Raw genomic sequence first — 27,546 nt, forward strand, 5'->3', positions numbered from 1 at the left:
GATTGGCTGTCGCATAGTTACCATGAAGATTGACAGCGATCTCGTTCCGCAGAAGCGACGTACACAGGCGATTTTATAACCGTTTCCAGGTTTGTTTTCACAATTCTAATACAAAATATTAAAATATTTCTGCGAAAATCCGTTATTTGACAAAAAACAGACGACACATATTACAGTGCTAAACGGTGTAGGCTATGGCATTTCCTTTTCCGTGGGACGGGCTAAAACCGCGCCTGCGCAGAAGAGGCAGCGCACAATTTTGGCTGTAATGGATGAAGTGAATTCTCTCTGAATTAAGGGCCGTGGAGGGTTTTATATCCACGAACATCGCCCAATTTCTAGGTCTGGTTTCTTCCCAGAGCCGCTTAAGTGAACTGGAATCAATTTTAACACATAAATATGTGATCATTTCCGATGAATATGAAACTACAGAGAGTTTACACTGAACATTAAAGCGAATATGTGAACAAGAAGCAAGCGGGTCAAGTTTTATTTTCAGTTATGTGGGACAATATCCCTACACAGCGAGCTTTACTGCTTCAAAGCTCAGAAACCGTGTGCAAGGAGAGCTAAACATCTGTTTAGGCTTTGATATCGAACCAGGATAAACAATCTAAAACAAGGACAGCCTGTGTTTTTTTTCTTCTTTCTTTTTGTCTTTCCGAGGGACGCTAGCTTAGCTAAAGCTAGCCGAGAGGAGCGAGCGCAATGCGCTGCTTGAGGCACCCTGGAAACGACCAGTGATGCCATCGTGAAGGACATATCGTTAAAAAAAATCGTTTTTTGTTGTTGTTATTGTTGGGGTTGCTCTCTTGGATATATTTCGACGCGACTCGAAGGAGCCACGGGACCGGGGATGACTTGTGGATAACCTATGCGCATTAAATTGCGTGCGCATCTTTGTTTTGCTTCACTCCGACTCCTTCGTCTGGCAAGATTTCACACTTTTACCCAACACTGAGCGATTTCTGCTGTTCATGTGCTGTCTTGACCACTTAGGACCACGTCTCCGGAGGACAGAGGTATGCCTGGATCAGACCGCCAGCATGGGACCAAGAGGAAAGCTGAATCGCTCTACCATCATCAGCTGCAGGCGGCCGGCGGGGAAGGTCAGCCTTTGCAAGCGGGCTCCGGTAGGCATCCCACCAAGACGGCGAGCTCGTCCACTTCTTCCAAGCACAAACGAAACAAGTCCAAACACGAGGCCGAAACCGGCTCCGTGTGCGTTGCCGCCGCGCCTCCAGCAGTGGGCGCCATCAAGCCTCTGGTGGAGTACGACGACATCAGCTCCGACTCGGACACGTTCCTGGACTCCCCCGCCACCGGCAAACCGGTGGAGAGCAGGGACGCCGAACGCCTAGAGCGCTCGGACTACGGGGAGGCAGAGGCGGGGGTTGCGAAAGAGAACAGGACTCATAAACACAAGCGCTCCCGGAAGAAGTCCAAAGACCCGCATCGGGTCAGGGAGTCTGCGGAGAGGGTAGAAGTTGCCGCCGCCGCCGCCGCCATCGGCGGCAAGAAGAGCAGTAAGGAACGGGACAGGGCGAGCAAAGAAAGCCGGAAGAAGGCTAAGGAGAAGTCTAGCTCAGCTGCGTGCCTTGCATCCACATCCAGACGCTCAGGTGAGTCGGGTAGCAAAAGGTCCGGCGGCGACTCTCTCTCATCAGGTGCGGTGCAGTCCGCTGTCAGTCTAGGCAGCAGCGCCTCCTCCGCCTCCTCCTCCATCAGTAAGGAAAGTGTCCGCTCGTCAAAATCTCGCAAAGACAAGCGGAGGAGCGAGGAGTATGAGGATGACCGGAGCCATCGGAAGGCCGTCAAGAGCCACAAGGCGAGCCCTAAAGGCAAGGGTCAGTCCAGGAGAAGCGGAGCGGACAGTCCTTCCGCTGCGGAACTCGAGAACAGCTATTCCTCCAAGCGCAGGGCTGCGAGCCCGAGTCCCTACAGGGAGCCTCCCAGGCGGAGCAGACAGAGGTCCGAGAGCCCCTATCGCAGGAGGAGGTCTTCGAGCCCCGAGAAGGATGGAAGTCCGTATGTGAGCAGGAAACACTCACCTGGCAGTCCTTACGGCAACCGGCGCTCATCCAGCACCAGTCCAGTATCCAGGTGAGTGAGCACTCAAACTCACAGATCTGACAGTCCATGTGCATCAGTCACTCCAGAGGTTTTAAAGTTTTTGCAATGTTATTGTATTGGAAATGTCAAACCTAGTGATGCTTATTTTATAAGATGTGATGAATTTGCAGTCTAGATTTCATGCATGTGCTGTTTTTAAAGTACGGTCTAGCGTTATGTTTATCAAAACTTCAAAAGCAATTAAATGAACTTTAAGTGGTAAAAGTATTTAGTAATATTTTGCACATAATATAGTTTCAAGTAATAGTCTGACAGGTAAGTTGTAAGTCATTATAGACTGTTTACATTTTGCCAAATGATTGCGCCACAATTTTTTGTTGTTGTTTTATTTTTAGATTTTATTTATTTTTAATAAATAACTTACCAGTGTTTTAATATATCAAAGGGTTGCATTCAGGTTAGTACTAACTTAATATGATTATCTATGTTAGGTGGAAATCAAACTGTTTATTAGGGTTTATTATGCAAATTATCATTGTAAGCATTGCACAAATTTCTATGCTTTATTGAAACAACTTGTCTTTGTCAAAACATAATTAAGTATTTATCATAGTAGATTAATGTATTTTATTTGTGTAACAAAATCGGTGTACTAAAAATTCATAGATAAGACCTTAAAATGCAATACTGGTAAGCTATCAGAACATTTCATTTAGTCATTGTGAATTTACAGCATCAGTTCATTTTATTACGGTTATCTGGTATAAGTAAGAGGGTTTATATTTATAGAATGATATTCAGTCCTAATGGTTTTTATTTTATCAAATGTCTGAGTATGAAAATTCTTCATATTTGCTTGTGGGGAAAAAAAATGCTGTTGCTCATCACTACAACTGATTTTGCACTATTTACATGCTGTAATTCCTGTATTACAGGTCTATATTTAGCCGTGTTTTCCCTCACAGGCATTATTTTGCTGATTAATTCTCCACCTACTACTGTCAGTTAAGGTTCTGTGCATTGTGCACTGAGTAAAATATCAGGGTTTAAATGTAAAGTGTTAAATGAAAGAAAAATGCATTTGACCGCACACATATGAGCAGTGGTACATTTTGCTCAGTGCTTATTGTGTTTTCTGTTGTACCATTAAATTGTTCACAGTTAACCTGAAGTAATGTAATTTAACTGTTTTTATTACAACAACTGAATGCCATTCAGGAAGAGCAGCACTTGACTGTAGTAGAAAGTAAATGCAGAGCACAAACACATCATTTTCATTTATTTTTTAAAATTAACCTATCGATAGCACAACAAATGCCAAAAGTGAGAGCATATTTCATTAAGTAAAAGCTGTTGTTGTGCATGAACTTTTGTTTTTGTTCGGTTTGAGTATTATTAATTGGCCATGTCCAAAATGCTTTTATCTTAACGGTCAGTCAGTCAATATTAAAGTCAGCATAAAATAAATTGATCCTGTCTATTTTCTAAATGCATGTTTGAGATTTTGTAGTGGGCAATCTGTGCATTACTTTTATTTCAAAGCTTTTTATGGACAGGTCATTTATGCATTAGTTTAATTTCAAAACTTTTTTTATTCTGTAATGTTTAATCAATGTCACAATCAATGTCACAACAAAATGACAGACTTCTCTCTGATATATGCAGGTCTTCTTCAGTCATTTAGTTGTTTAAGCCAGTCACACTAGACTTTGAGCATGCAAAATTTCTTTGAATACCACAATATGTGAGGTCAAACTCCACAGCGTCTTTTTAAGAACATAAATTCAACACAAACACAATGTAATAACAAACACAAAATGCAAAAAATGCACTACTCTACTCTAGGTTCCTGCAACACTGCAGTCTTAAATTTATTCTTTTAATTCAGTTATGAGAGCATGCTGTAATGTATCAGTCTTCTATTCGTCACACAGCTTCACATGATACAAATTAGCAGGTTAGAGTTCACCGAAATCTAACTACTTCACATGAGCGCAAAAACTGTGAACACCACATAAAACCCTGATGTTACATTCATCTGCCTCCATTTTTGAATGCAACGCCAACATCTTAGAATCTAATAACAACCGATGCATAAAATTATCTCCCACTCTTCAGTAATCCATTACACTCCAATCTACGTCACAAGACGGAAGAAAAGATGCTACTTCAGTTTCATTGTGACTTTAGGGAAATCCTAATTAGGTTAATGCTTTAAAGGAGAAGTTCACTTCCAGAACAAAAATTTGCAGATAATTTACTCACCCCCTTGTCTTCCAAGATGTTCATGTCTGTCTTTTTTCATTTGTAAAGAAATAGTTTCTTGAGGAAAACATGTCAGGGTTTTGAGTTCAAGCCCCCAGGTTTGAACTTACAAAATGCAGTTTAAATGCAGCTTCAAAGGGCTCTAAATGAGCTGAGGAAGAAGGGTCTTATCTGGCAAAATGATTGGTTGTTTTCTAAATAAAAAAAGGACAGTTTATGTACTTTTTAACCTCAAATGCTCGTCTTGTTTAGCTCTGTGTGTACTGTTTATTCTGTTTCAAGTCAGTTAGGGTATGTTGAAAAACTCCCATCTCATTTTCTTCAACTTTAAAATCATCCATACATCACTGTTTTACCTTTTTTTGTTTTTTGTAAAGGGTGTTTGATCTTTGCACGTTTACTTTGTAAACAATGGGGCAGTACTTCTGCAGCGATGTAGGGCGATTTTTAAGTTGGAGGAGAAAATGAGATGGGAGGTTTTTTTTTTCGACATACCCTAACTGTCTTGAATCGGAATACACACAATACACGCAGAGCTAGACAAGATGAGGATTTGAGGTTAAAAAGTATATAAATTAGGGATGGGTGATATGGGTTAAAAATTTATCACAATAATTTCTGACATTTATTGTGATGATAATATCAATGACGATAATTCAGGGAATCCTTTTTCTAAGTACACAGGTAATGTAATGACTGTTTAATTCACTGGAATGACAAATTCCTTGTGTGTAAACACGCTTGGCAATAAAAGCAATTTCTGATTCGAAACCTGGAGGGCACCCTTGCGCAGAAACTCCACATATGCTTTATAGCAGAAGTAATACCACTGACGACGCTCCTGGAATCTCTAATCCAGTTGTCGCTGTAGCTAAATAAAACACAGATGGAGAAATATTAACTGAGGAAATTATACAATAAACATACGATGGCTACAATATATGGTTTGTCTGTGTTCTTCCAGCAATTTTGGGTATTTTTATAAAGATAAAGTATATTTATAATGCAATGCTAAGTGACATAGCCTTTATAATACTATAAAATAGTATGATTTCTGCCTCATTCTGTGATATGAAACCATGGCTGATCACTAAAGGTTATTTCAAACACTCGACTATGTTAAATTAATTTGGAGAAAAAGCATGTCAATAAATGATATCTTTGTTGGACAACAGGTTTGTAAACAGGCTCATACACAAAACTGCATCGCACACGTGCTGCTAGTACATTTAACGTTATTCGAGGCTCACACCAATTTTTTTTACACTGCACGGTTTCAACCAAACCAGTTACAGATTGGAGTTCCTTATTTAGCGATATACTAGTTTCAGGTCCACCTTCAGCATGTCACTCCGTACTGTTGCACACAGAAATATGTCAACAACTAGACTTTATCGTTATTATTGTGGGAAGACTAATTCTCAACGTGGGGAAAAAATTACTGGTATATCGCAAACAATAAGATATCGCCCATCCCTAATATAAATTGTAATTTATTTTTAGAAAGTAACCGATCGTTTCACTAGATAAGACCCTTCTTCCTCAGCTGGGATTGTTTAGAGCCCTTTGAAGCTGCATTTAAACTGCGTTTTGGAAGTTCAAACTTGTAGGCACCATAGAAGTCCACTATATGGAGAAAAAAAACATAATTTCTTTACGACTGAAGAAAGAAATGAACATCTTGGATGACAAGGGGTTGAGTAAATTATCTGTAAATTTGTTCTGAAAGTGAACTACTCCTTTAACTGAGATGTTTACATTTTCTTAGTTGGTTTGAGCAGGTTCACATGACTGATTTTAAAACAATTCTTTTTTTTCTCCTCCCCAGGCCTTCTCTGCGTTCCCGGAGCCGTTCTCCTCACTACTCTTCTTCTCGCCGCTCCTCTTCCCATTCTCGCACTAAGAAACATTCTTTATATTCCGGAGGAGCCAGCGGAGGCTCCTCCCACAGCAGTCGACCAGGCAGCCGCTCGCCTTCATCTTCACGTTTGCCGATCACCTCCAGCCTCGGGGCTGAGCTGACACGAAGAAAGAAGGAACGTCAGGCGGCCGCTGCCAAGAACTCCCCCTCCCTCCGGTCCAACACATCCAGTGCGGCAAATGCACCGGCGAAAATCACAGAGGCGCCGCCACTAGAGACGGCCCCACCCCCTGAGCCTCAAAGACCGCCTTCCCCACCACCGAACACTGTTGCGGTGGAAGAGCCTGCTGTGGCTCCTCCTCCACCTCTCCCGCTATCCAGCCCACCTCCGCTGCCTCTCTCATCTCCTCCGCCTCTTCCAGCAAACTCTCCTCCTCCTCCTCTTCCTCTCTCATCCCCTCCACCTCTTCCCCTAAACAGCCCTCCGCCTGCTCCTCCACCCTCAGCACCTGTTCCTCCTGTTTCTTCTCGCACGAAAAGCCCCAAACAGAAACCTTCGCAAAGTCCCGCGCACCTGATTAAGACGTCCACGCTTCCACCTCTTCCCCTGCCGCCAATTCTTCTGGGAGACTGCAGAGACAGGTGAGTCTTGATCAGACACACTTTATTAGGGAAATCCTGAAATATTCTTTAGAGAAGTGTGCACACAGACTCAAAGATTTAGCAAATGTATTGCAAATGCACAGTCTGCTTTTGCATTACTTTGGTGATAAACTTAAGTGGTCGAGGGTGATGGATTTGATAAAGTTTGCTAACTAGCTATAAACATGCTTTTAAAACATGCTTTTAAAAGGGTAGTTCAACCAAAAAATTCTGTCATTAATTACTCGCCCTCATGTCATTCCAAACCCGTAAGAACTTTGTTCATCTTCAGAACACAAATTAAGTTATTTTTGATGAAATCCAAGGCTTTCTGAACCCGCGTAGACCGCAAAGTAACTGACACGTTCAAGGTCATGAACATGCATCGAAGACAGACAGGGAAAATAAATTGAATAAAGTCGTTATTTATTTTTATTTTTTTTGCACATAAAAAGTATTCTCTTAGTTTTATAAAATTACAGTTGAACAGATCTTATTGTGATTTATTTATCCATGCATGCATTTCATTTTTATAATTTGTTTTGACTGTTTTATCAAAATGTCTTAACTCAATCTTGTGATAAAACGATAGACTTCTCTTTGGTTATGTGTGCCAGGTGTTTTTTTCAGTAATTCTTATTTAGGGTTATTATTATTGTTATTATTATTATTATTAACTAATACTAAAACTTTCAAAAAACATTTTGTATTGTTCTAAATAATGCTGCAATAAAGAAAACTTAAGTGAAAATGAAAAATGTATTGGCAACTAACTGAAAACTAACTAGCAAAAAAAACTAAAACTGAAATAAAAATAAATGATACCTATGTAAAAAAAAAAAAAAAAAAAAAAAGATATAATTTTTATTAAGAATAAAATTAATAAAAACATTTAATAAAAAAAGTACATCAAACGATTATTAAAAATAACTAAAAATCGGAATTGAACAAACAGAACCTAAAATGTAAAAAGCTAAATTCAAAATATTAAAGTTATAATAGTCTATAAATACTAAATATGCAGAATAATCAAGCTTAGCTCAGCTTGATGCATTTGCATTCACATACTGCATTTAGTATGTTTTGGGCTTTTGGGTTTTGTTTAATATTGCACAGAATACTAATATTCAATTATTTTCAATAGTGTAAACTAGGGATGTAACAAGATAAAATTTTCACGATACAATAGTATCTCAATATGAAGTCGGATATAATATTTATAGCGATTATTTAAAAAAAAAAAAAAAAACGTTTTTGTACATTTTAAAGTTGAATTCTTCAATCTAATGCACTTTGAGAGTTCAAAATTAAGAGCACCAACCCATGTTCATAACTAACAAAAAAAGTCAGTGAATTGACTTGTTCCTGAACTTTAAAGGGGATTCAACCTTCTTTTTATTTGTGGTTTACTGTCTCAGTCTAAATTACATTCACACTGGTGTTTTAGGAAGCTAAACAAATTAGAATATAATGATAATAACAACAACAATTTTATACTATTGTTATTCCTTTGACAGTAAAAGCCATATATTGTAAAACAGTTGCACTGTAAATAAATGAAAATGAACATTTCATAGGTATATTATTTTTGCTTTACACTACAGTAGGGAAATTACAAGACTTCTTTCCTAATTTCTACAGTTAAAAGAGACATTTTGAATTTGAACTGCAGTAACATTACCCATTTAAACCACTAGCTGTCAGCAATTCATACTGCACTTTTAAGCTTTTATTTTGACAGAAACAGCAGTGGAGCATTTATTTTGACACAAAACTCCAGCTTCAGTGAAAAAAGGCTTACAAAAATGCGTCTCACTACAAGTCTAGTGAAATGCTGTAATCTTTTGCCACGAAAATAAAGAATAACTGGTGGCTGTTGCGTTTCCGACTGTGCGGCAAACTCACAACACATGCGATAAATGAGTTCACTGCATTCACTGTAAACTAAGCCGTTCTGAGCCGTGGAAAACATCAGCTGAACGAGGTGCAGCTTTAAAGACATTTTATGGTAGAATAAGTTTAAGTATATTTTAAAAATGAATTTTTTTTTTTTTTTTTAACCTGGGAGACCAATCGTTTCATATCGTCATGTGACCACAGTGATATCGAGACAGTTTTGCTATAGCGATACTATAATATTGATAACACTGTTACATCCCAAATGAAAACAAATTTTCCTGTGTTTTACTTGGTGTTTGAGATACCTTTACAATGAATGACACTTTTGATATTTGGGTATCTAATGCAACAACATTCATATATTTTAAACTGTATACAGTGGTCTAAATATTTGCACACAAAATGTATATTATAAGCGAATACATCATGAATCCATTTTCCAAACCACACAAATGTTTTTCACTGATCCTGAATCACTAGTGTTACAGCTATAATATGTTTTTATATTCAAACTACTTTAGACTGGTTCTGGTAGGAACTGCTGCAAAGTAGCCCAGTACCTGCGTGATTTGTCATAGACATAAACAGAGAGAAGTAGCTCAGGCTACACTCTTCTTCTGCAAGATGCATGCATTTCTTTTTATTAACTGCTAGTATGCCAAAAGTTGCAGACTGCAGCTTCAAGCTATAGTAAATTTGTTCACTGTCTCCATTTGTGCATGTAGGCTCTTGGTCACATAATCAACCTTATATGCTAGGACATTTACATATTTATGCTAGATGCATGTGGGCATGTTTGGGCTGTAAAGACTGTAAGCTGAGAACAAGCTGTTATTTCCCGGCGGTGTATGTTTGGAATAAATGCAAATAGCTTTGTTGACAAAAGCGGTTGTCATTAATTACACCCACCATTACGCATTCACTATTCACTGTTAGTGTGCAGAGCTACTTCTGTTTACAGTTTGTGTTGTTATAATGCAGCAGCATTAGCATTTTTTGAACCAGAGGCTTTTTATTGCTATTTATACTTAACTTAACTAATTTATACCAAACTAAGTACCATTATTTATACTTAGCGTAAATAACAACTAGATACTACCGTCTTTTAGTATAAATATTCACTGCTGTAAGTTCCCTGCCAAAAACCGTACATGGTGGAATGTGTTACTGAATAGCCAGAAAATGTGAGTAGTGCTTCTCCATGCAGAATGGACCACCATGAATTTTTCTTTTCCCATGTCTCTGTGTATTGGCATATAGATTTGTTCAAATCCCCAACACGTGTGTAAGTTATAAATGCAGTTTTATGTCATATGCGTGTCTGTTGCATGACATTTTGCAGTTTAAGAGACCTAATTCTGGTAAATTCTGGCCCAGGTAGAGGCAAAAATAAATAGTTTTTGTGTTTTAGAGAAATAAAAAAAAATATCTAGTTCAATAGATGAAAATAATTTTCTGACATTTACTGCTTAGTGTTATTCCACCACATTCATCTCTCACTTTCTTAGTTACTTTTAGCTGGAGCTTTATGATGAAAAAGAAAAGAATAATTAGTTTTGGGGCTTCTTTAATTGTATTTTTTTCTTTTTTTGGTAAAATCTAAATTTTTTTTGGAATAGCTTTGTTTTCCCTATAGATTAAATGCTAATCGGAATTTGCTCCATTACAATTAATTGCAGGTAGTAACAATAGACAGTGTGATTGTTTTGACCGTTTTTGTGCGATTGGCTGACAGTTTTCTATATGTATATTTGTTCTTTCAGTCCAAAGAAGAGCAGTCTTTCCCAGAAGGCATCACGAAAGGACAGGGAGAAGGAGAAAGAAAAGGAAAAGGAAGTCAGGACACGCCTTCTCAGCGAGTTACCCCTCCCTCCAGTACTTTCTGGAGGAGACCCCTCCCCTCCGGAGTCCCCTGCTCGAGAATCCCCAACGCTTCTGCAACAAACCTTCAAGAAGAGACCAAAGTAAGTGCCACTTCGGTCATCATTAACATTTGGCTACACTAACGTTCAACATTTTTAAGGTTGGTAGGATTTTGTTTCTTATGCTCACCAAGACTGCATTTACTTAAAAAAGGAAATAAAAACAATAATATTGAACAATATTTTTGCAATTTGAAGCAATCTCTTTCTATTTAAAAAATGTTTTACAATTTACAGGGTTTCTGTGGGTCTTAAAGGGTTAGTTCACTTCAAGAATATTTTTTTCTGATGAGTTACTCAACCCTATGTCATTCAAGATGTTTATGTCTTTCTTCAGTTGAAAAGAAAAGGTTTTTTTTTGAGGAAAAACACTCAAGGATTTTTCTCCATATAGTGGAATTTTTCTCCATATAGTGGAATTTAGATTAACAGGTTGAAGGTCCAAACTGCAGTTTCAATGCAGCTTTAAAGGGTTTGCGTTTGCGCTGAGAGGAACTTTAAAGGTTACTATGTGTTTTTGCAGCGTTGAGTAATGTATCTCAGACATATCTCATGAATCCTTTCATAAACAAAGTGTAGAGAGAGTGTAAATTAGAGATTCATTCATTGTGCAATGTAGAGAGATTTGTTGATTTATAATGGAACTTTGTGAGATCGCGGTGAACTAAGATGAGTGACGGCTTTTAATTAATTTTAAGGGAGTTTGTAATTGAGATATTGATTTAATACAACAGTTAAATAAAAAATTAATATTAAGTGACTTACATTGTCTGACTATTAACACTATTTCCTGATTTTGCTCTATTTCGTCATCAAAAATAGTTTAAAAACAAGTCACAACTGAGCGGCTGCGCATCTCCATGCAAACACAGCTTTGTTTCGTTTATAAATGAACATGCGTTTTTAAAGTAATCTAGTGAGTCAGTGATTTAATTTGCCATTCATAAAGACAGTCACTTGCTTTATTCACTGAATGAATCAGCCGATTGAGCGAATCAAATGAATGAGTGATTCAGTAATTAAATCAGTGACTTGCCACCACCTATTGGCAGTTTTAGTTTTAGTTTTAAAGTATCTTTTCAGTTATTTAAATCATTTAATATTTCTATACTTAAATATTGAAGTACACTATATGTATAAATCCTGGAATGTTTTTCTCAAAAACCTAATTTCATGGGGATGGGTACATTATCAGGAAATGTTTTTTCTTGAACTGAACTAATCCTTTAAGACCAACAGAAAACCTGTAAATTTTAAAAGGTCTTAATTCTGACCAGAATGTCTCAAATTCATATAGACATGTCATTAAATGTTGCATGCATTGCTAAAAAAAAATATTGTCCTCTGTATTTTTGTTTTTCAAATTCTAAACATTCTTAAATCAAGATAAATTTACTTGTGAAGAAAAATACAGATATGAAGTGTTGTTTTCTGAGAAACTGAGCAAAATTAAGTGAGTTTATGTTCAGTTGAACAGTTCTGTCAGTTGAATTTAGTTGTTTTTTGGATAGATTATGGTTCATTTAATCCTAAAGTCACCTCATTTTGATCAATTTCTCAAATTCAAGACAAGACTTGTCATTTAGCAGCTCCAGTAAATTTGACATTTGCACTGGAAAACAAAAGAAAACAAAGCAAGATCATTACTTTTTTGCAGTGTGATCAGAAGGTACAATAAAAGTTATTTCCATGTTCCAGTGGTTGTGAGGAGAGCAGTTCAAGCTTTAAGCTTTTGTTTTTGTAAAATGAACTAAAAAATAATAAAGATTGTTTTTTAAAACATTGAAGTGTTGCTAATAAAGTGCCTGTTAAATGTGTGCAGGATTTGCTGTCCGAGATATGGCGAGAGAAAGCAGACTCAAACTGACTGGGGCAAGCGCTGTGTGGACAAGTTTGACATCATCGGCATCATTGGAGAAGGAACCTATGGTCAGGTGTACAAGGCGAAGGACAAAGACACAGGTGTGTTGTGTAAAGGAAATGAATACTAGGGTGTGGAAATCCTATAATGCGCTCTCAAATGTTTTTGTGTGTTCCTTAAAATCAAGCTCTTTTTGTAATATTGTAAATGACTTCCTGTTACTTTTAAAAATAAAAAAAAAATAATGTAAGAACAGAAAGCAAATTCCGAAGGTCATAAAACTTGTATAATAATTAAAATGTTTATTTTGTAAACAGGACCACATTAAATAATTTCAATGCAAGTATTGCTTAACAGCCAGTACATAACATCAATGAAAAAAAAAAAAAAAAAAAAACTGTATAATAAATGTAATTAAATCACTTCTTATGGGTTTATTTCAAACAGCGCAAGGTTGGTAAAAATGTAAAAATTTATGGAAAAAAATCATATGCATGCTTTTACAAAACAGCAATACTGTTAAATATTATTACAATTTTAAATATTTGAAGAGTTTGGTTCCAAAACACTAATAAATCCATTTTGATTAATTTTTAGTACAAATGTGTTTTCTTTTCCAAGAAAGTGGCTAGATGAAAACCACTGTTTTCTGATTTAAACTTTCACATAGCATCTTTAGGTTATAATAACAATAAAAATTTAAATCCAGATTTTAATTTTCTGAGATTTATTATAAAATAAAATAAAATTCCCCGAAAAAAAAAAAAAAAAAAAAAAAAAAATCCGTCAGGGCTCTATGCTTACTTTTCTTTTTAGGAGCACTTGTGCTTCTAACTTTAAAAATTTAGGAGCACCTTCTTATCAATAATCAAATAATCTGATCAAAAATTAGCCTTCCTATTACAAGGTGATATTTGACTCCTTAAAGTGAATTATAGGGGAATTTTGTTTTTACCTTTGTAATGGCATTTTTTAACTTAATTGAAAGTATGTCATCTTTTATGTCAATTTTTAAAAAAATATATTTTATAAGCTTTTTTAAATTTATAATTAAAACAACAGAATAAGAATAAGTTACCAATCAAATTAAATCAGTATTAACAAAATTAATTTGTACTACAGAGGTGGCACAGAAGAACACAAAAGTGGCTTGTAGGTGTATTTTTCATATGTTTAATGAGGCTCAGAGGTGGCATGCGTTTAATCAAATTCATAAATTCATGTTGAGATTAATGTTTTATATATAAAATTTTGAATATGGAAATATTAAATGATTTCAATAACTGAAAAGAAGATACTTTAAAAATTAAACTAAAACTGCCAGTAGGGGGCGGTTTTAATTACTGAATCATATCATTCTTTTGATTCTTTCGACTGGCTGATTCATTTAGGAATAAAGCAAGTGACTGTCTTTATGAATGGGTAATTGATTCATTGACTCACTAGATCCATTTAAAAACGCACGTTCATTTATAAAAGAAAACACAGCCGTGTTTGAATAGAGATGCGCAGTAGCTTAGTTGTGACTTTTTGACGAAATAGAGCAAAATCAGGCAATGGTGTTATAGTCAGACAGTTAAGTCAGTCACTTAATATTAACTTCGTTTATTTAACTGTGATATTAAATCAGTATCTCATTCACAAACTCCCTTAAAAGTCATTAAAAGCTGTCACTCATCTTAGTTCATCGCTATCTCACAAAGTTCCATTATAATCAATGAAGCTCTCTATACTGCACAGTGAATCTCTTATTTACACTCTCTCTACACTTTGTTTATGAAAGGATTTGTCAGATATGTCTGTAATGCATTACTCAACGGCGTTTATCGCGTTTTGGAACCAAACTCAATTTCTTTTCTCTTATATTAAATATAATGCATTTCTGTGAGGCAAACCTGAATTTTCAGCACCATTGCTCTAATCTTCAGTGTCACATGATCAAGTCACTTTTAATTAGTTTAATGCATCCTTGCAAAAAAACTTTTCAAAAGAAGAGCAGCACTATGACGGTCACTAATAAGAGACCGTCTTCATGCAGTTTTTAAAACACAGGCTGGTACCTGTTGTTTAGCAGGATATTTGAGTACTTGTGGCAATAATCCAATCACTCCATCAGCAATGCATTGTTGCTGAATAAAAGTATTCATTTCTTTCAAAATAATCAATCAACATGTTTTTGAAAAGATAAGACGTGTTGACAGCCTGCTATGTTTTGGTTTCTAAAGGAGAGCTGGTGGCATTGAAGAAGGTGAGACTGGATAACGAAAAGGAGGGTTTCCCCATCACTGCCATCAGAGAGATCAAGATCCTAAGGCAACTCAACCATCGCAGCGTCGTCAATATGAAAGAAATCGTCACTGATAAACAAGACGCGCTTGACTTCAAAAAGGATAAAGGTTTGTTTATACGCATTTGCCTTTTTATATTTTCGTATTTAACATGTACAGACTTCCCTAAAATGTCTTCATTTTCTGCCTGGACACACTCATTTTCTAGGTCTACCTCTATGTATTAACTTGTTTGTGTTTTTATGCATTAGGTGCATTTTACCTGGTGTTTGAGTACATGGACCATGACCTGATGGGCCTGCTGGAGTCAGGACTGGTGTCTTTCTCCCATGAACATGTGCAGAGCTTCATGCGTCAGCTGATGGAAGGATTAGATTATTGTCACAAGAAGAACTTTCTACACAGAGACATCAAGTGCTCCAATATCCTGCTAAACAACAGGTACCAGCTTGTTTTTTTTAAAACATTTGTTTCTTGTTAGTGTTGGAAAGATTTACCTGTTGTTCAGTTATAGTGCTGCTCTTATTTTGAAAAATGAAATTTATGCAATAAATTGATCAAAAGTGACTGGAACGATCATGTGACGCATCACATTACACATAGGACAGGAAATTACATTCAATAATACATTATAATAGAAAACAGATAATTAAATTTGTAATAATATTTCACAGCATAGCAGTGTTTTCTGTTTTTTTTTTTTAATCAAATACATGTAGCCTTGGTGAGCTTAAGAGACTTTGTAGTAGCATGCATATAATTTTTGCATAAATTTTACATTCTTACCAAACCTTGCGTACTGAAATAAACCCATAAGCATTTAATTAATTAAATTGATTTTGAGATATATATATATATATATATATATATATATATATATATATATATTTTTTTTTTTTTTTTTTTTTTTATCAGTGTGTACTGGTATTTAAGCAGTACTTGTAAATCCCTGCATCTTGCATTGAAATGATAAAATGTCCTGTTTACAAAGTAAAATGTTATAAATATGCTACACAAGTTTTAAGGCTTTTGGAAATTGCATTCCATTCTCATTACTTTTTTTTTTTTTTTTTTTTTTCTCCTTTTTACAGTGGTCAGATCAAACTTGCAGATTTTGGTTTGGCTCGTCTTTATAACTCTGAGGAAAGGTAAGTAAATGTTAGACTTCCTTGATCTTGCTCTAGGTTGTGTTAAAGATTTAGAAGTTTACTTCCAGAATTAAATTTTTCTGGTGATTTACTCACCACCATGTCATGCTATATATCTTCCTTTCTTCAGTCAAAAAAAAATTAAGGTTTTTGAGGAAACATTCCTGGATTTTTCAATGGGGATGAGCGGGTCCAAATTACAGTTTTAGTGCAGCTTTTCTACACAATCCCAGCTGAGGAATAAGAGACTTGTGTAGCAAAATGATTGGTCATTTTCTTTAAAAAAAAATAAATAAATAAATAAAATAAATAAAGGTCCACAAGCCGGGTCTTGAACTCAGGACGCCCAGAGCGCAACGGCACTACATGTTGGCGCGTTGCCCACAAGGGTTGACCTTAATTAAGTGATACATGAAGTCATAAACGCACATCACAGAGCTAGTGCAAGATGAGCATTAGTGGTTAAAAATTATATAATATTTTTTTTTTTTCTCGTAAAACCCCTTTGATACTGTATTGAAACTGCAATTTGGACCTTCAACCCATTTAATCCCACTGAACTCCACTATTTAGAGAAAAATCCTGGAATGTTTTCCTCAAAAAACTATTTCTTTTCAACTGAAATGAGAAAGGCATGAATATCCTGAAAGTCATGGGTAAATCATCAGGAAACTTTTATTCTGGAAGTGAACTAATCCTTTAAAGTTTCTGTAGATTTCATGTGATTTCAGAAAAGCGTTTTTGTGTAACACTAACTTGATGGTCATTTCCAGTCGGCCATACACTAATAAGGTGATCACACTGTGGTACCGCCCACCTGAGCTGCTACTGGGTGAGGAGAGATACTCACCTGCTATTGATGTCTGGAGTTGCGGGTAAGAAGTCCTGTCTATTTTCCATCTTAGTACGTTGTCTCACTACATTGTTCGTGTAATTGTCATTTTGATCTCTTTTTGCTGTTGTGTATAGGTGTATTTTGGGAGAACTCTTCACTAAGAAACCAATTTTCCAGGCCAACCAAGAGCTTCTACAGCTTGAGCTGATCAGGTATGTTCCTCACAATCTCTAAATGTATGTGAACCTTTATGAAATACTGTTACACTCAGTCTGTTTTGTATTTTGTTTTGGTCAGTCGTTTGTGCGGTAGTCCGTGTCCTGCTGCTTGGCCAGATGTAATTAAGCTGCCGTACTTTAATACCATGAGACCCAAGAAACAGTACAGACGACGCTTACGGGAGGAATTCGCCTTGTAAGTTCAACTTGATTTTTGAAACACTTCCATCATCCTCTGACAGATTTTAATCTTCGCTGAAAGAGTCTGTCATTCTGAGACTGCTTTTATTTGATCACAAATACAGTAAAAACTGTAATATTGTGAAATATTGTTACAATTTAAAATGACAGTTTTCTGTTTGAATATATTTTGAAATGTAATTTTATTCCTGTGATGCAAAGCTGAATTTTCAGCATCATTACTCCAGTCTTCAGCATCACATGATCCTTCAGAAATTCATTCTAATATGCTGATTTGCTGCTTAGGAAACATTTATTATGATATTGAAGTCCTTCCTTTATAATCTTTTGTCTCTCTGTAGTCTGCCCACCTCTGCTCTTGACCTGCTGGACCACATGTTGACGCTGGACCCCTCAAGACGCTGTACGGCTGAACAGGCCCTGGCGAGCCAGTTTCTGTGTGATGTGGAGCCCAACAAGATGCCACCACCTGAGTCAGTGCACACACAAACACATCATATGTGATTTAAACTGTATTTTATGATGTTATGACTTACTACTCCACCACATTTTGTAATTTAGTTTTAAATGCAGCTGCAATGAAATGTTGTTAGTCTATTTAATATAAATTGGATTTAACTCTCTAATAATAACCACCTGATTATTTTGACTTGTAAATACACATACGTAATAGTTTCTTTGTAATTATGTGGATTTTTATTTAGTTTGCCTCACTGGCAAGACTGTCATGAGCTTTGGAGCAAGAAGCGGCGGCGACAGAGGCAAAGCGGAGTGCCTGAGGATTTCCCTGTTGCCAAAGTTCCCCGTAAGGAACCCGCAGGACCTTCAGGAGCGGAGAACAGCCGCCCACCGCCGAGTCCCCCACCCCCACCCCCCTCATCTGCCCATCCCGCACCACCAGCAAACGTCACAGCCAGTGAGCTGGAAGGTGGGCCTTGATGTGATAGGAATATTTAGGTTCTGTTCACTTGACAGTTACAGGCAGGTAGTTAGAGGAACCAAACTAGTCAGGTAGGCAGAGTGACCTCTTGTCCAAAAGTAGGTGTTTTTTAAAATAAGCTGGACCTGATAGAGAAGCTGGCCCTTATCTGTGCTTTTTGAACTGGCTGGATATATAATGAAGTGCTGATGCATGTAACTTTTCAGCTTACGGATTTAGAAATCCATAAGCTGAAAACCACCTTATTCTTCAGTGCAGAAATAAGGCTATGGGCGAGACTTTTAGTTCATTTGCCACTCTAGGGAAATAACAAGAGGAATAACAATGTGCAGTAAACGGTAAAACTGTTTGCACTACAAACCAGTGTGTTCATAATTAAGATAATACATTAAAATAATATGGTAAGACACAGCAATGTGCATTATCACCCAATCTTACAGGAAAAACAAGGTGGATGGCAATGCTGCATAAGTATAAATCCTGCCACCTTATCTCTATAAAAGTCTGTCATTAGCATTTATCGATTAAATTATTTAAATGTGAGACTTTTTAAATTTTACATATACATTGTTTTTTTTTTTTTTTTTAGCTTTGTTTAACATGACTTTTACATAATGTTCATTGTCACTCAACATTTCTTGAACCAGAATATTCACAATAGATTTTACGTGAGCAGTTTCCACCCTCTTACTAACCCTTATTGTTACTTTGCCATTAAGTTTATGCAGATGATCTCTGTTATGATTGGCTAAATCCCTCACCTCTTGAAAGAAGATAATTGCTTATGGGTTACATTTTTACGGTCTCATTCAATATTGTTGCTGCTTTTTCAATTAAAGAAAAAAAAAAGGGTCCAGTACATGGACCCTTTTCACAAACATCTATTTACACTTAAGGTCCTTGCACACAGAGTCCAAAATTTTGGTCATTCTAAAAATTCGTCAAACACAGAAACCTTGCACACTGAGTCCGATGTGTGTATTCATCCGTTGTGAAAAAAATTTGGCAAAACAATACAAAATAGAGTCTTAAAGCAGTGAGGATGATTTTGTTGTCCCTTCTCTTCTTAAAAAGAGAAAAAGGAAATACTGGGTCCATCCAATTATGTTATTATGAGACAAAGGAGAGTTCCACCTCCTTATTAAGAAGCTGCGGGATTATTCAGGGTGATTTAAAATTTACTTGAGGATGTCAGTAATCTTTGCTTTGCTAGCGTTACTGGAGCCACATATTAAAAAGAAGACCACCAATTTCTGTGAACTCTGTGTACAAGGACCTTTAAAGTGCTTTGTGATGCGAGACGAAATGGATGAACTTGTCAGGCGCAATCCCGGATTTTAGCGTTTGCTTGTACAGTGGCTCTGAACTGTCAAAACACCTCATAAAATGCTTTCTACGGATGTGAAAACACAGAAAATCGAACCCGATTACAATTTTTTGTGATGGATGAAAGTTTCGGAGGCAGCGTGTAAACGTGATCGACACAATGTGAGGTTGTATTTATATTTTAACGTGCAAAAATTTCAGACTCTATGCAGTGTCCTTAAGTGCAAATAGCCTGACTTGTTGGCAGAGGCTATTTACACTAGCTCCACCCATGAATGTGCGTTTGGGCTAGACATCATTACAAAAGATGCCTGCTGAATAATGGCTCCAAGTGGCGTGGCGGGAAAACACATAGCAGGGACTTTTTGACGCAAGTTCAAACCCGCCTTTTACCAAACTCGTTTTTCTCCCTTTTCACATCACATATCGGATAAATAATCTAAATGTGTAAAATGAAGTGCCTCACAGTTGTTTATTGGTTAGGGGTAGGGGTAGGTTTAGGTGTAAGGAGGGCTTTATTGTCCTTATAAGGCAGCATCCATTTAATAATTCTAATAAAAATTGTAATGTACATTTAATGTTATTATTGCATAGTGTTTTTTTTTTTTTTTTTTTTTTTTTTTTTTTTTTAATGTAATACAACAACAAGGTGCAAATACCTGCCACTTGCACCAAATAGTATAAATAGAATCTAATATTATTGCAAAGAAATTGTTTTTATAGTGTAAATAGAATCTATCGCTATTTGCACTTAGTGTAAATAGCATATTGCTAACAAAATACTGTTATCTGCACTTAGTGTAAATAGAATCCATTGCTATTTGCACTTAGTGTAAATGGCATCTAATTGCCATTTACACTTAGTGTTAACAGCATTTATTGCTATTTGTACTTAATGTAAACAGCATCTATCGCTAAGAAAATATGCTGTTTTCACTTAAATATAAATAGCATCTATTGCTATTTACACTTGTAATTAAATTGTGATTACACATTTCCAGAGTTATTTGCATAGTAAATCTAGTATTTTTACTTTGAATAGTGTGAATATTAAAAACAAAAAAAACATGTTTATAATACTATACTTTGTGTTTCACTAGCTTGGCATTAAATTGCAGAAAACTGGTTAACGCTGCTGGGTGTTTCTAACGCAGTGGCAATGAGGGAGCAAATTTGACATCTTTCTCTTTTCTGGTCAACATAATCAATCTCTCTTTTCCTCTTTTGGAAGCCCCTGTTGTGTTTGTTTTCCATGTGAACTCAAATTATATTTGTTGTAGTTTCAGTTCAACACTATAGAAGTTTACACAACTTTGGTGACTTTGGCTTCTGAAAAGCTTGTAAATGTAAAAAGGGTCTATTGTTGCATATATGTCCTTTTCTGGTGTTTTGGAAAGCTGCTGTCCCTCCAGCTTCCTCATTTTTTAGAAAATATTACTTCAATACTTAAATACCGCAGTGTGTACATAGAAAAGTGAGAAACACCCTGCTTTCCATAAACGGCAGTCAGATATAACCTTTTCTATGCACAGGTTTGGGAGCCGCAGCGGAGCAGTTGAACCAGACCGAGCTGGCGGTGCTGCTGAACCTGCTGCAGGGCCAATCAGACAATCTGACCATCCCGCAGATGGCGGAGTATCTCCGCAGCTCGTCCTCCGAAGCCTCCACATCAGTGCTCTCCAGAACGCCCGCCGCCCCCTCCACCCCTGAACCGGATGCCGCGCAGCAGCTCGAACTGCTTAGTCAGCTCTCCACCTTAATCCAGTCCTCTAGCGTCTCGCAGCCAGCAGAGCTCCCGCAGGAAGACCAGGCCGGCCTGCTCGCGCTCCTGTTGGAGCAGCTGATAAAGGCCCCTGCGCCGGGGGCGGAGCGGGCAGACGAAAGCAACGGAGTCCGGGCGGACGAGGGCGCGGCGCGAGGCGGCTCCGCTTCCGTCATGGGCGGCGATCGCGAGGGCAAGTGTTAGTTAAGTCTATGGGGGGTGGGGGCTGAGTAGTCGAATGCTGTGATTGGCCACAGCTAAACCCGCATCAAAGAAATCATACGCTTTTCTTGCAGAGATGTCACTCTTTTTTTTTTTTTTTTTTTTTTTTTGTTTTTTGTTATTGTTGTTGTTGTTTTCTTCCTAAAAATCTTACAGAGGGGGAAACGTTTAATTAGTTGAAAGACTGCAGGCTAATGAATAGAGAAATAAATTGTCATGTTTATTTGAAAATCCAGATGTTTATTTTCTGCTTTTCGTCAACCTTCTATTGAGTTTTATAGTCTTGCAGTATTTAGTTTTATTTTCATGGGAATCCCCAGAGCTCTGTCTGCTCGCACACTGCGTCGGTGCCCAGCGGACTTTTCGTGTGCTAAAATATGCTCGCAGACACAGGACGTGGAAGCTCTTCATCTATTGGCACACACTGCAAGGCCTTGAGAGATGGTTACAGTGTTTGCGTTAAATTGTCACTCTTTTAAATCCAGATTAAACAGTCCTAATAAAGAGCCGTTTTGGACACATCTCTATTTATGTGTCTCTCTTCTAGTACACTCAGAAAACAACACTTAACTTGAGTAAGCTAGGTAACATTTCTAACCGCTGTCTTGCACGCATAATTTAGTTCTTACTGAGTTGGTTTAGCATGGTTGGGTGAATCTTAAAATCCTGTCAAGAATATGCCAGGGTCATATTTCACTCCAACATTGAGCATTTATATTTTGCATTTGTAGTACTATGATTTTTTTGTATTTTCATTAAAAATGAAGGCCATTTCTCTCTGTTACTGTAATGAGAAAATTAGTTATTATTAATAAAATGGAAAATATACACTATCAATTAAAAGTTTTTAAACAGTAAGATTTAATGTTTATTTTTTTATTTTTTTTTTTATTTTTTTCCTCACCATGCCTGCATTTATTTGATCCAAAGCACGGCAAAAACAGTAACATTTTGAAATATTTCTACAATTTTAAGTAACTATTTGAATATGAAAAAAAAAATAAAAAAAAAAAATATATATATATATATATGTATGTAATTTATTCCTGTGATTTCAAGTCTGATTTTTTTCAGCATCATTACTCCAGTCTTCAGTGTCACATGATCTTTCAGAAATCATTCTAATAGGGTTGGAAATTAATACTTTTATTTAGCAAGGATGCTTTAAATTGATCAAAAGTGATGATAAATACATTTATCTTACAAAAGATTTCTATTTCATATAAATGCTGTTCTTATGAACTTTCTATTCATCAAAGAAACCAGCAATATGATAATACGATAATAATAATAATAAAAATAATATAATTTTTTAGCAACAAATCAAAATATTAGAATGATTTCTGAAGGATCATGTGACTGGAGTAATGATGCTAAAAAATCAGCTTTGAAATCACAGGAATAAATTACCTTTCAAAATATATTCAGATAGAAAATTTTTAAATACTAAAAATATTTCAAATTTTACTGTTTTTGCTGTACTTTGGATCAGATAAATCACTTTGGAGCAGAAGAGACTTCTTTAAAAACATTAAATATCTTACTGTTCAAAAACTTTTGACTGGTAGTTTATATATAATCAATGTATATTTTGCATTAGTTATAATTGATATAAAATAAGAATGTATGTAGAACTTATTATATTTAATCACCTAAAGCATAATGTATACAGTAGTCAACATTTGAAGTGGATCAAAAAAGTTCAAAGTTTTTTTTAAGGGCAACTTTGAAAGGTTTTGATCCACTTCAAATGCTGACTACTGTATATTTTATATATGCATTACAGTAATATAATTTATATACACATTTCATTACTGTAATGCAAAATATAAAATATATACTGTATTTAAATTAAGATTATAATGTATTTTATACAGCATCGTAGCATACCGTATGTTCATTTAAAAAAGTACAAAATAATTTAATGCTAATAGACAAATTTCATTGGGAAAAATTTGATAAAATTAAAAAATAAACTACACACGAATGGCAATGAGAGACGAAAATGTGCTCAGTTGAATTTATATAGATTTAAATTAAGTTTATTTTAAATTTATTATGCGGATGTCAAATACAGTAAATCTCAAACTAGTCTTCAGGCAAAATGAATGCATTCCTTTCTGTTGATTTTTGGGGTGAAATATGAATTGAGCATTTTCTTGTTGTTTTAATCCATTTAATTGTGAATGATCCCGATTCTCATCCAAGAGACGCTCTATAGCTTTGCTGGTGTAATCCGGCTTAATGAAGTCTAAATAAGATCGCCTGACCTTGTCCTGCCGACTGCCACCCTCCAGCTCATTTTTGTTCCAGCTTTTGTTTTCACTCTCAGTTCCTCATTGGTCGTTCTCATTTCTCTCTGCCCTCCTTTCACATGGTCTTTGGGTTTTAATCTGTGAATACAAAGGAATACACACTGTAATAAAGCCTTATTGTGAGACGAGTGTCAAATAAATTATAGCTATACTGCATATTTTGTCCTCACACTTTGATGGAAAAGGGTTTGTTTTTCCCTTTTGTTTTTGTTAGTTCTCACCAATTTGTTGCATGAATGAAAGTCTCCAAACTACTGTAGTTATTTTCTGTGTATGTGAATGTTATGCTTACTAGTGGAGAAGGAGCACATGTAGTTTGGTTTATTGTATAGAAATAATAGACCAAGATTTATACGAACTGCAACAATACAAAATGCACAAACAAAAGCTAAGATCAGTTGAACTGAATTACATTTAAGTAGTTCTTACAATGTAAAAGGTAATTTTACACAAGTTAATTCACTCCCACAAACCCTAATATATATATATTTTTAATTTGTCAAGCATCTGTAGTTTTAAATGCTCCCTTTTTGATTTTATAGACTATTTTTCCTCTCACCTCACCACAGCCAGGATTTGGTTAATTTAATATTGTATTGCAGCACAGTGGTCTCAAAGACTACAAACAACTTCCTTTTTAACTTACGAATGAGTTTCCTCTAGAACAGCTGTACACAATCTGATTTAAAGTGAACTATACTTTAATTCTCTTTTTTTCCCCCGTATGTAAATTTGGATGTGTCACAGCCATTGCTCAACAAATATATATATATATATATATATATATATATATATGAAGAGTTTATTTGCAAAAACTCCAGAAATCATGTTTTTTATGATGTTATCATGTTTTTGTGTTTTTTTGTGCTGGGTAGCTGTATTTTTTATTTTTTATTTTTTGTTATTTTTACTTAGTCGAAGTAACCCAACTGCAGTTTGATTGAGATTAATTGGAATGCACAATGAAAAAAACTATTTTTGCAAATGAACTCTCTCTATATAGTTATTTTTCTTTTATTTATTTATTTATTTATTGTCTAACCCACTAAATAGCCTTTTCTTAAAATCATGACTGTGTAGTGACCTGTTTATCTTTAAGATTAACGAATTGGATGTTTAAAAACAAAACACCTTCACCTCCAGCTATATATATATATATAAAAAATTAAGCAAAATCTAACTTTATAAGACATTACAATAATGGTTTCATAACCAAAATATTAACGAATTTTCAAAATGTATGCATAATATGCATTTAGAAATGAAGATGTCCCATAAACAAACCCACAAGAAAAAACAAATGTGCAATCTGTCCATACAAATTCAGCAAAATATAATGCTGCAAATGATGTTGCATCATTCCTGATTGCTTCTATTATTATAAATTATTTATTGCTGCTGGTACTACTACAGTTATCACTGTATAGATATCTTTAAATACACAATTTAAGATTATTAGGTAATAATTATTTACATATTATTTGCCAAAATCCTCCAACATTTGCAGCATTTGTACATTTAATTATCTAAATATCCAAGAAAAATCCCGTAGGTCAATGTAAGTTATTTTAAAACCGTGTGGTGTTGTTTTATCCCACACCTCCTGCAGAACTGCCCAAATTATGAATAATTGGTCAAGCATCAAGAATGGATTCATTTCAGGTCAACTTCTCTGTTAGCTTAAGGACAGTCCAACAGTTTTTAATGTGGTTTAGCCATACAGACGTGGGCGCTTGCTTTTGGCTCACTGTGTTTCAGCTAGAGGTCATTGAAGGACCAGAACTTGATTTTACTCCAGGAATAAATCACAAAAGCCTTTCCAATAGAGACAAATTACATAAATTTATTAAGACACTTGAGACCGCCATCACACTCCCTGTGTATATGTGTAAAGTGTGACTTTGCAATAAATAAACAACTAAAGCATACAAATTATCATCAGGTGAAGAGTTATGTTATATAAATCTAGCATATAAATTCTAAGTTATATAAATCAAAACACTCCTCTGTCTTTTTTCCTGGCAGTTGCTGCAAAAAAAAAAAAAAATTGAGAGCATCATTTGACCACTGTAACAGCTAAATTACTATGCTATTATTATAATTATTATTTTTTTTAAAATAATTAAAAAGATTTCATGAAAAGAGTTGTGTATACCCATTTACTCCATAAATTAGACCATATTTAAAATGTTTTCAAAGATATATTTAAATTCTGAAGTTATAAATCTAACAGAATTATATAAAATGTGCTAAAAGCAAATAAAGCTATTAATTGCTTCTAAGTGAAGAATAATCACTTGAAATCAGATGCATATTATCATATGTGCATTAATTATGCTTTAAAATGTTAATTCTGTTTAGATTTAATTCTGATTTTCATTCTAGTTATGTCAAAATCATTACTACTTCAACATTCCAAAAAGTAACAACAAACAGCATAATAGTAGTAATAAGCTTTAGCTATTAGTATATTTTGCTTAATCAATTCAATATTTCACGTAAATGCAATAAACATGTTTTTGTAGTACAAAACCAAAAAGTTCTGTCTAGTTATTTTTGGATAATTTAAATTACATTTCTTATGACTTAATAGGGTTTACAGTGTAGTAATGTTATTTAGTTTTGTTATTATTGCTTATGAAATTCATTGATCTTCATAATATACTGTCTAATTATTGTTATTATTTTTGTGTTTTTCCTAGCAGATCCTGCTTTAGCAAAGCCAGAGGCAACAGGCTCAAAGTCTGCAAAACACACTCATGACATTACATCAGATGTAGCGACAACCCTACTCCAGCTCATCTCCCAGCAGGCCTCAGAGAGTAGACGTCCCGCTGCCGACCTGCTCCCCGGACGGGGACCCTCGTCTCCCCCTAGCGCCACCCCACCGCCGGCTTCCTCTTACGCCCCCTCGCCCGCCGCGGGCCTGGCAAACGCTGCTCCGGAAACTCAGTTCACCCAGGACCAAGACCTGCGGTACACCCTGGGAGGAGCCGCCGGCCCTTCCTGAACTGTTGCTCTGAATCTTTTAGTTCGTTGTCATTTTTTTACTGAATGTGCTTTAGCCGTTAAACCTGCGTTTACTACATATTAATATATTTCTTTCTTCCGTTAAAGGAAAAAGTGAATGTTACGGAACTGTTCTTGAATGCGAATGGATGATGTTCATCCCTCCCAGCGATGTACAGCGTTATTCGGAGGCCGCCTTTTCCCACGGTCTGTGAGTTTTAGCCATGTGAGGTTTTTTCGAGGGCTGCGTAAATGTCTAAATCAAGCTACTTTCTGTAGTGCTGTTATGTGTAAGGCAAGAGACTACATCCGGCTTGTGCTTCTTCATCCTTTCTGATTGAGGAGAACTTGAAGTCATTTGCAGTACTTGAGTGAGGCCTTTGTTTTCACAGATTCGTATTCGCTTGTGCATAAGATGTGTTCTTATTTTGATTTTTGGTCAGGGGGAAATATATGTCCTCATCCAAATGTTGTTTTCAGCAAAGTTCATTTAAATCGAAAGCGTCTTCAGAAAAACACTGAACCGACTTGAATTTTAGCGCCAGAATTGCCAGTTTTGATTTGACTCCGCCAAATGTACATGTTGTAAACTGATAATAAATCACAAATGTGGCTGAGTAAAATGTGTCTGTAAATGTATACGTGTCCTTTTTTATCACACACATTTATATGCATACTTTGAACATTTTGTAGTACTGCATTGCATGGGATTTCTGAAGTGCATGCTTATGCAAAACATCCTGGCATAATGCTAGATGA

General features: G+C 35.9%; 1 protein-coding gene and 1 long non-coding RNA gene across 2 annotated transcripts in view; one reads left to right on the plus strand and one right to left on the minus strand.

The window, feature by feature from the left end:
- On the plus strand, window positions 1–27,414 carry cdk12 (cyclin-dependent kinase 12). The gene is made up of 14 exons (XM_051136041.1): window positions 1–2,103; window positions 6,167–6,841; window positions 10,504–10,704; window positions 12,485–12,624; window positions 14,749–14,919; window positions 15,063–15,252; window positions 15,903–15,959; window positions 16,733–16,834; window positions 16,929–17,006; window positions 17,092–17,208; window positions 17,555–17,686; window positions 17,918–18,141; window positions 21,012–21,434; window positions 26,484–27,414. Exons 1-14 carry the CDS (start codon window positions 1,025–1,027, stop codon window positions 26,786–26,788), a joined length of 3,894 nt encoding a protein of 1,297 aa, XP_050991998.1. The 5' UTR covers window positions 1–1,024; the 3' UTR covers window positions 26,789–27,414.
- The window catches only part of LOC127181363 (uncharacterized), a 31,197-nt gene continuing 27,426 nt past the window's right edge, over window positions 23,776–27,546 (minus strand). Inside the window, exon 3 of the long non-coding RNA XR_007829768.1 lies at window positions 23,776–23,856. This is a non-coding gene — a long non-coding RNA (uncharacterized LOC127181363). The remainder of the gene's footprint in view (window positions 23,857–27,546) is intronic.

Source organism: Labeo rohita, chromosome 19 (genome assembly GCF_022985175.1).
Source record: "Labeo rohita strain BAU-BD-2019 chromosome 19, IGBB_LRoh.1.0, whole genome shotgun sequence".
Taxonomy (NCBI): domain Eukaryota; kingdom Metazoa; phylum Chordata; class Actinopteri; order Cypriniformes; family Cyprinidae; genus Labeo; species Labeo rohita.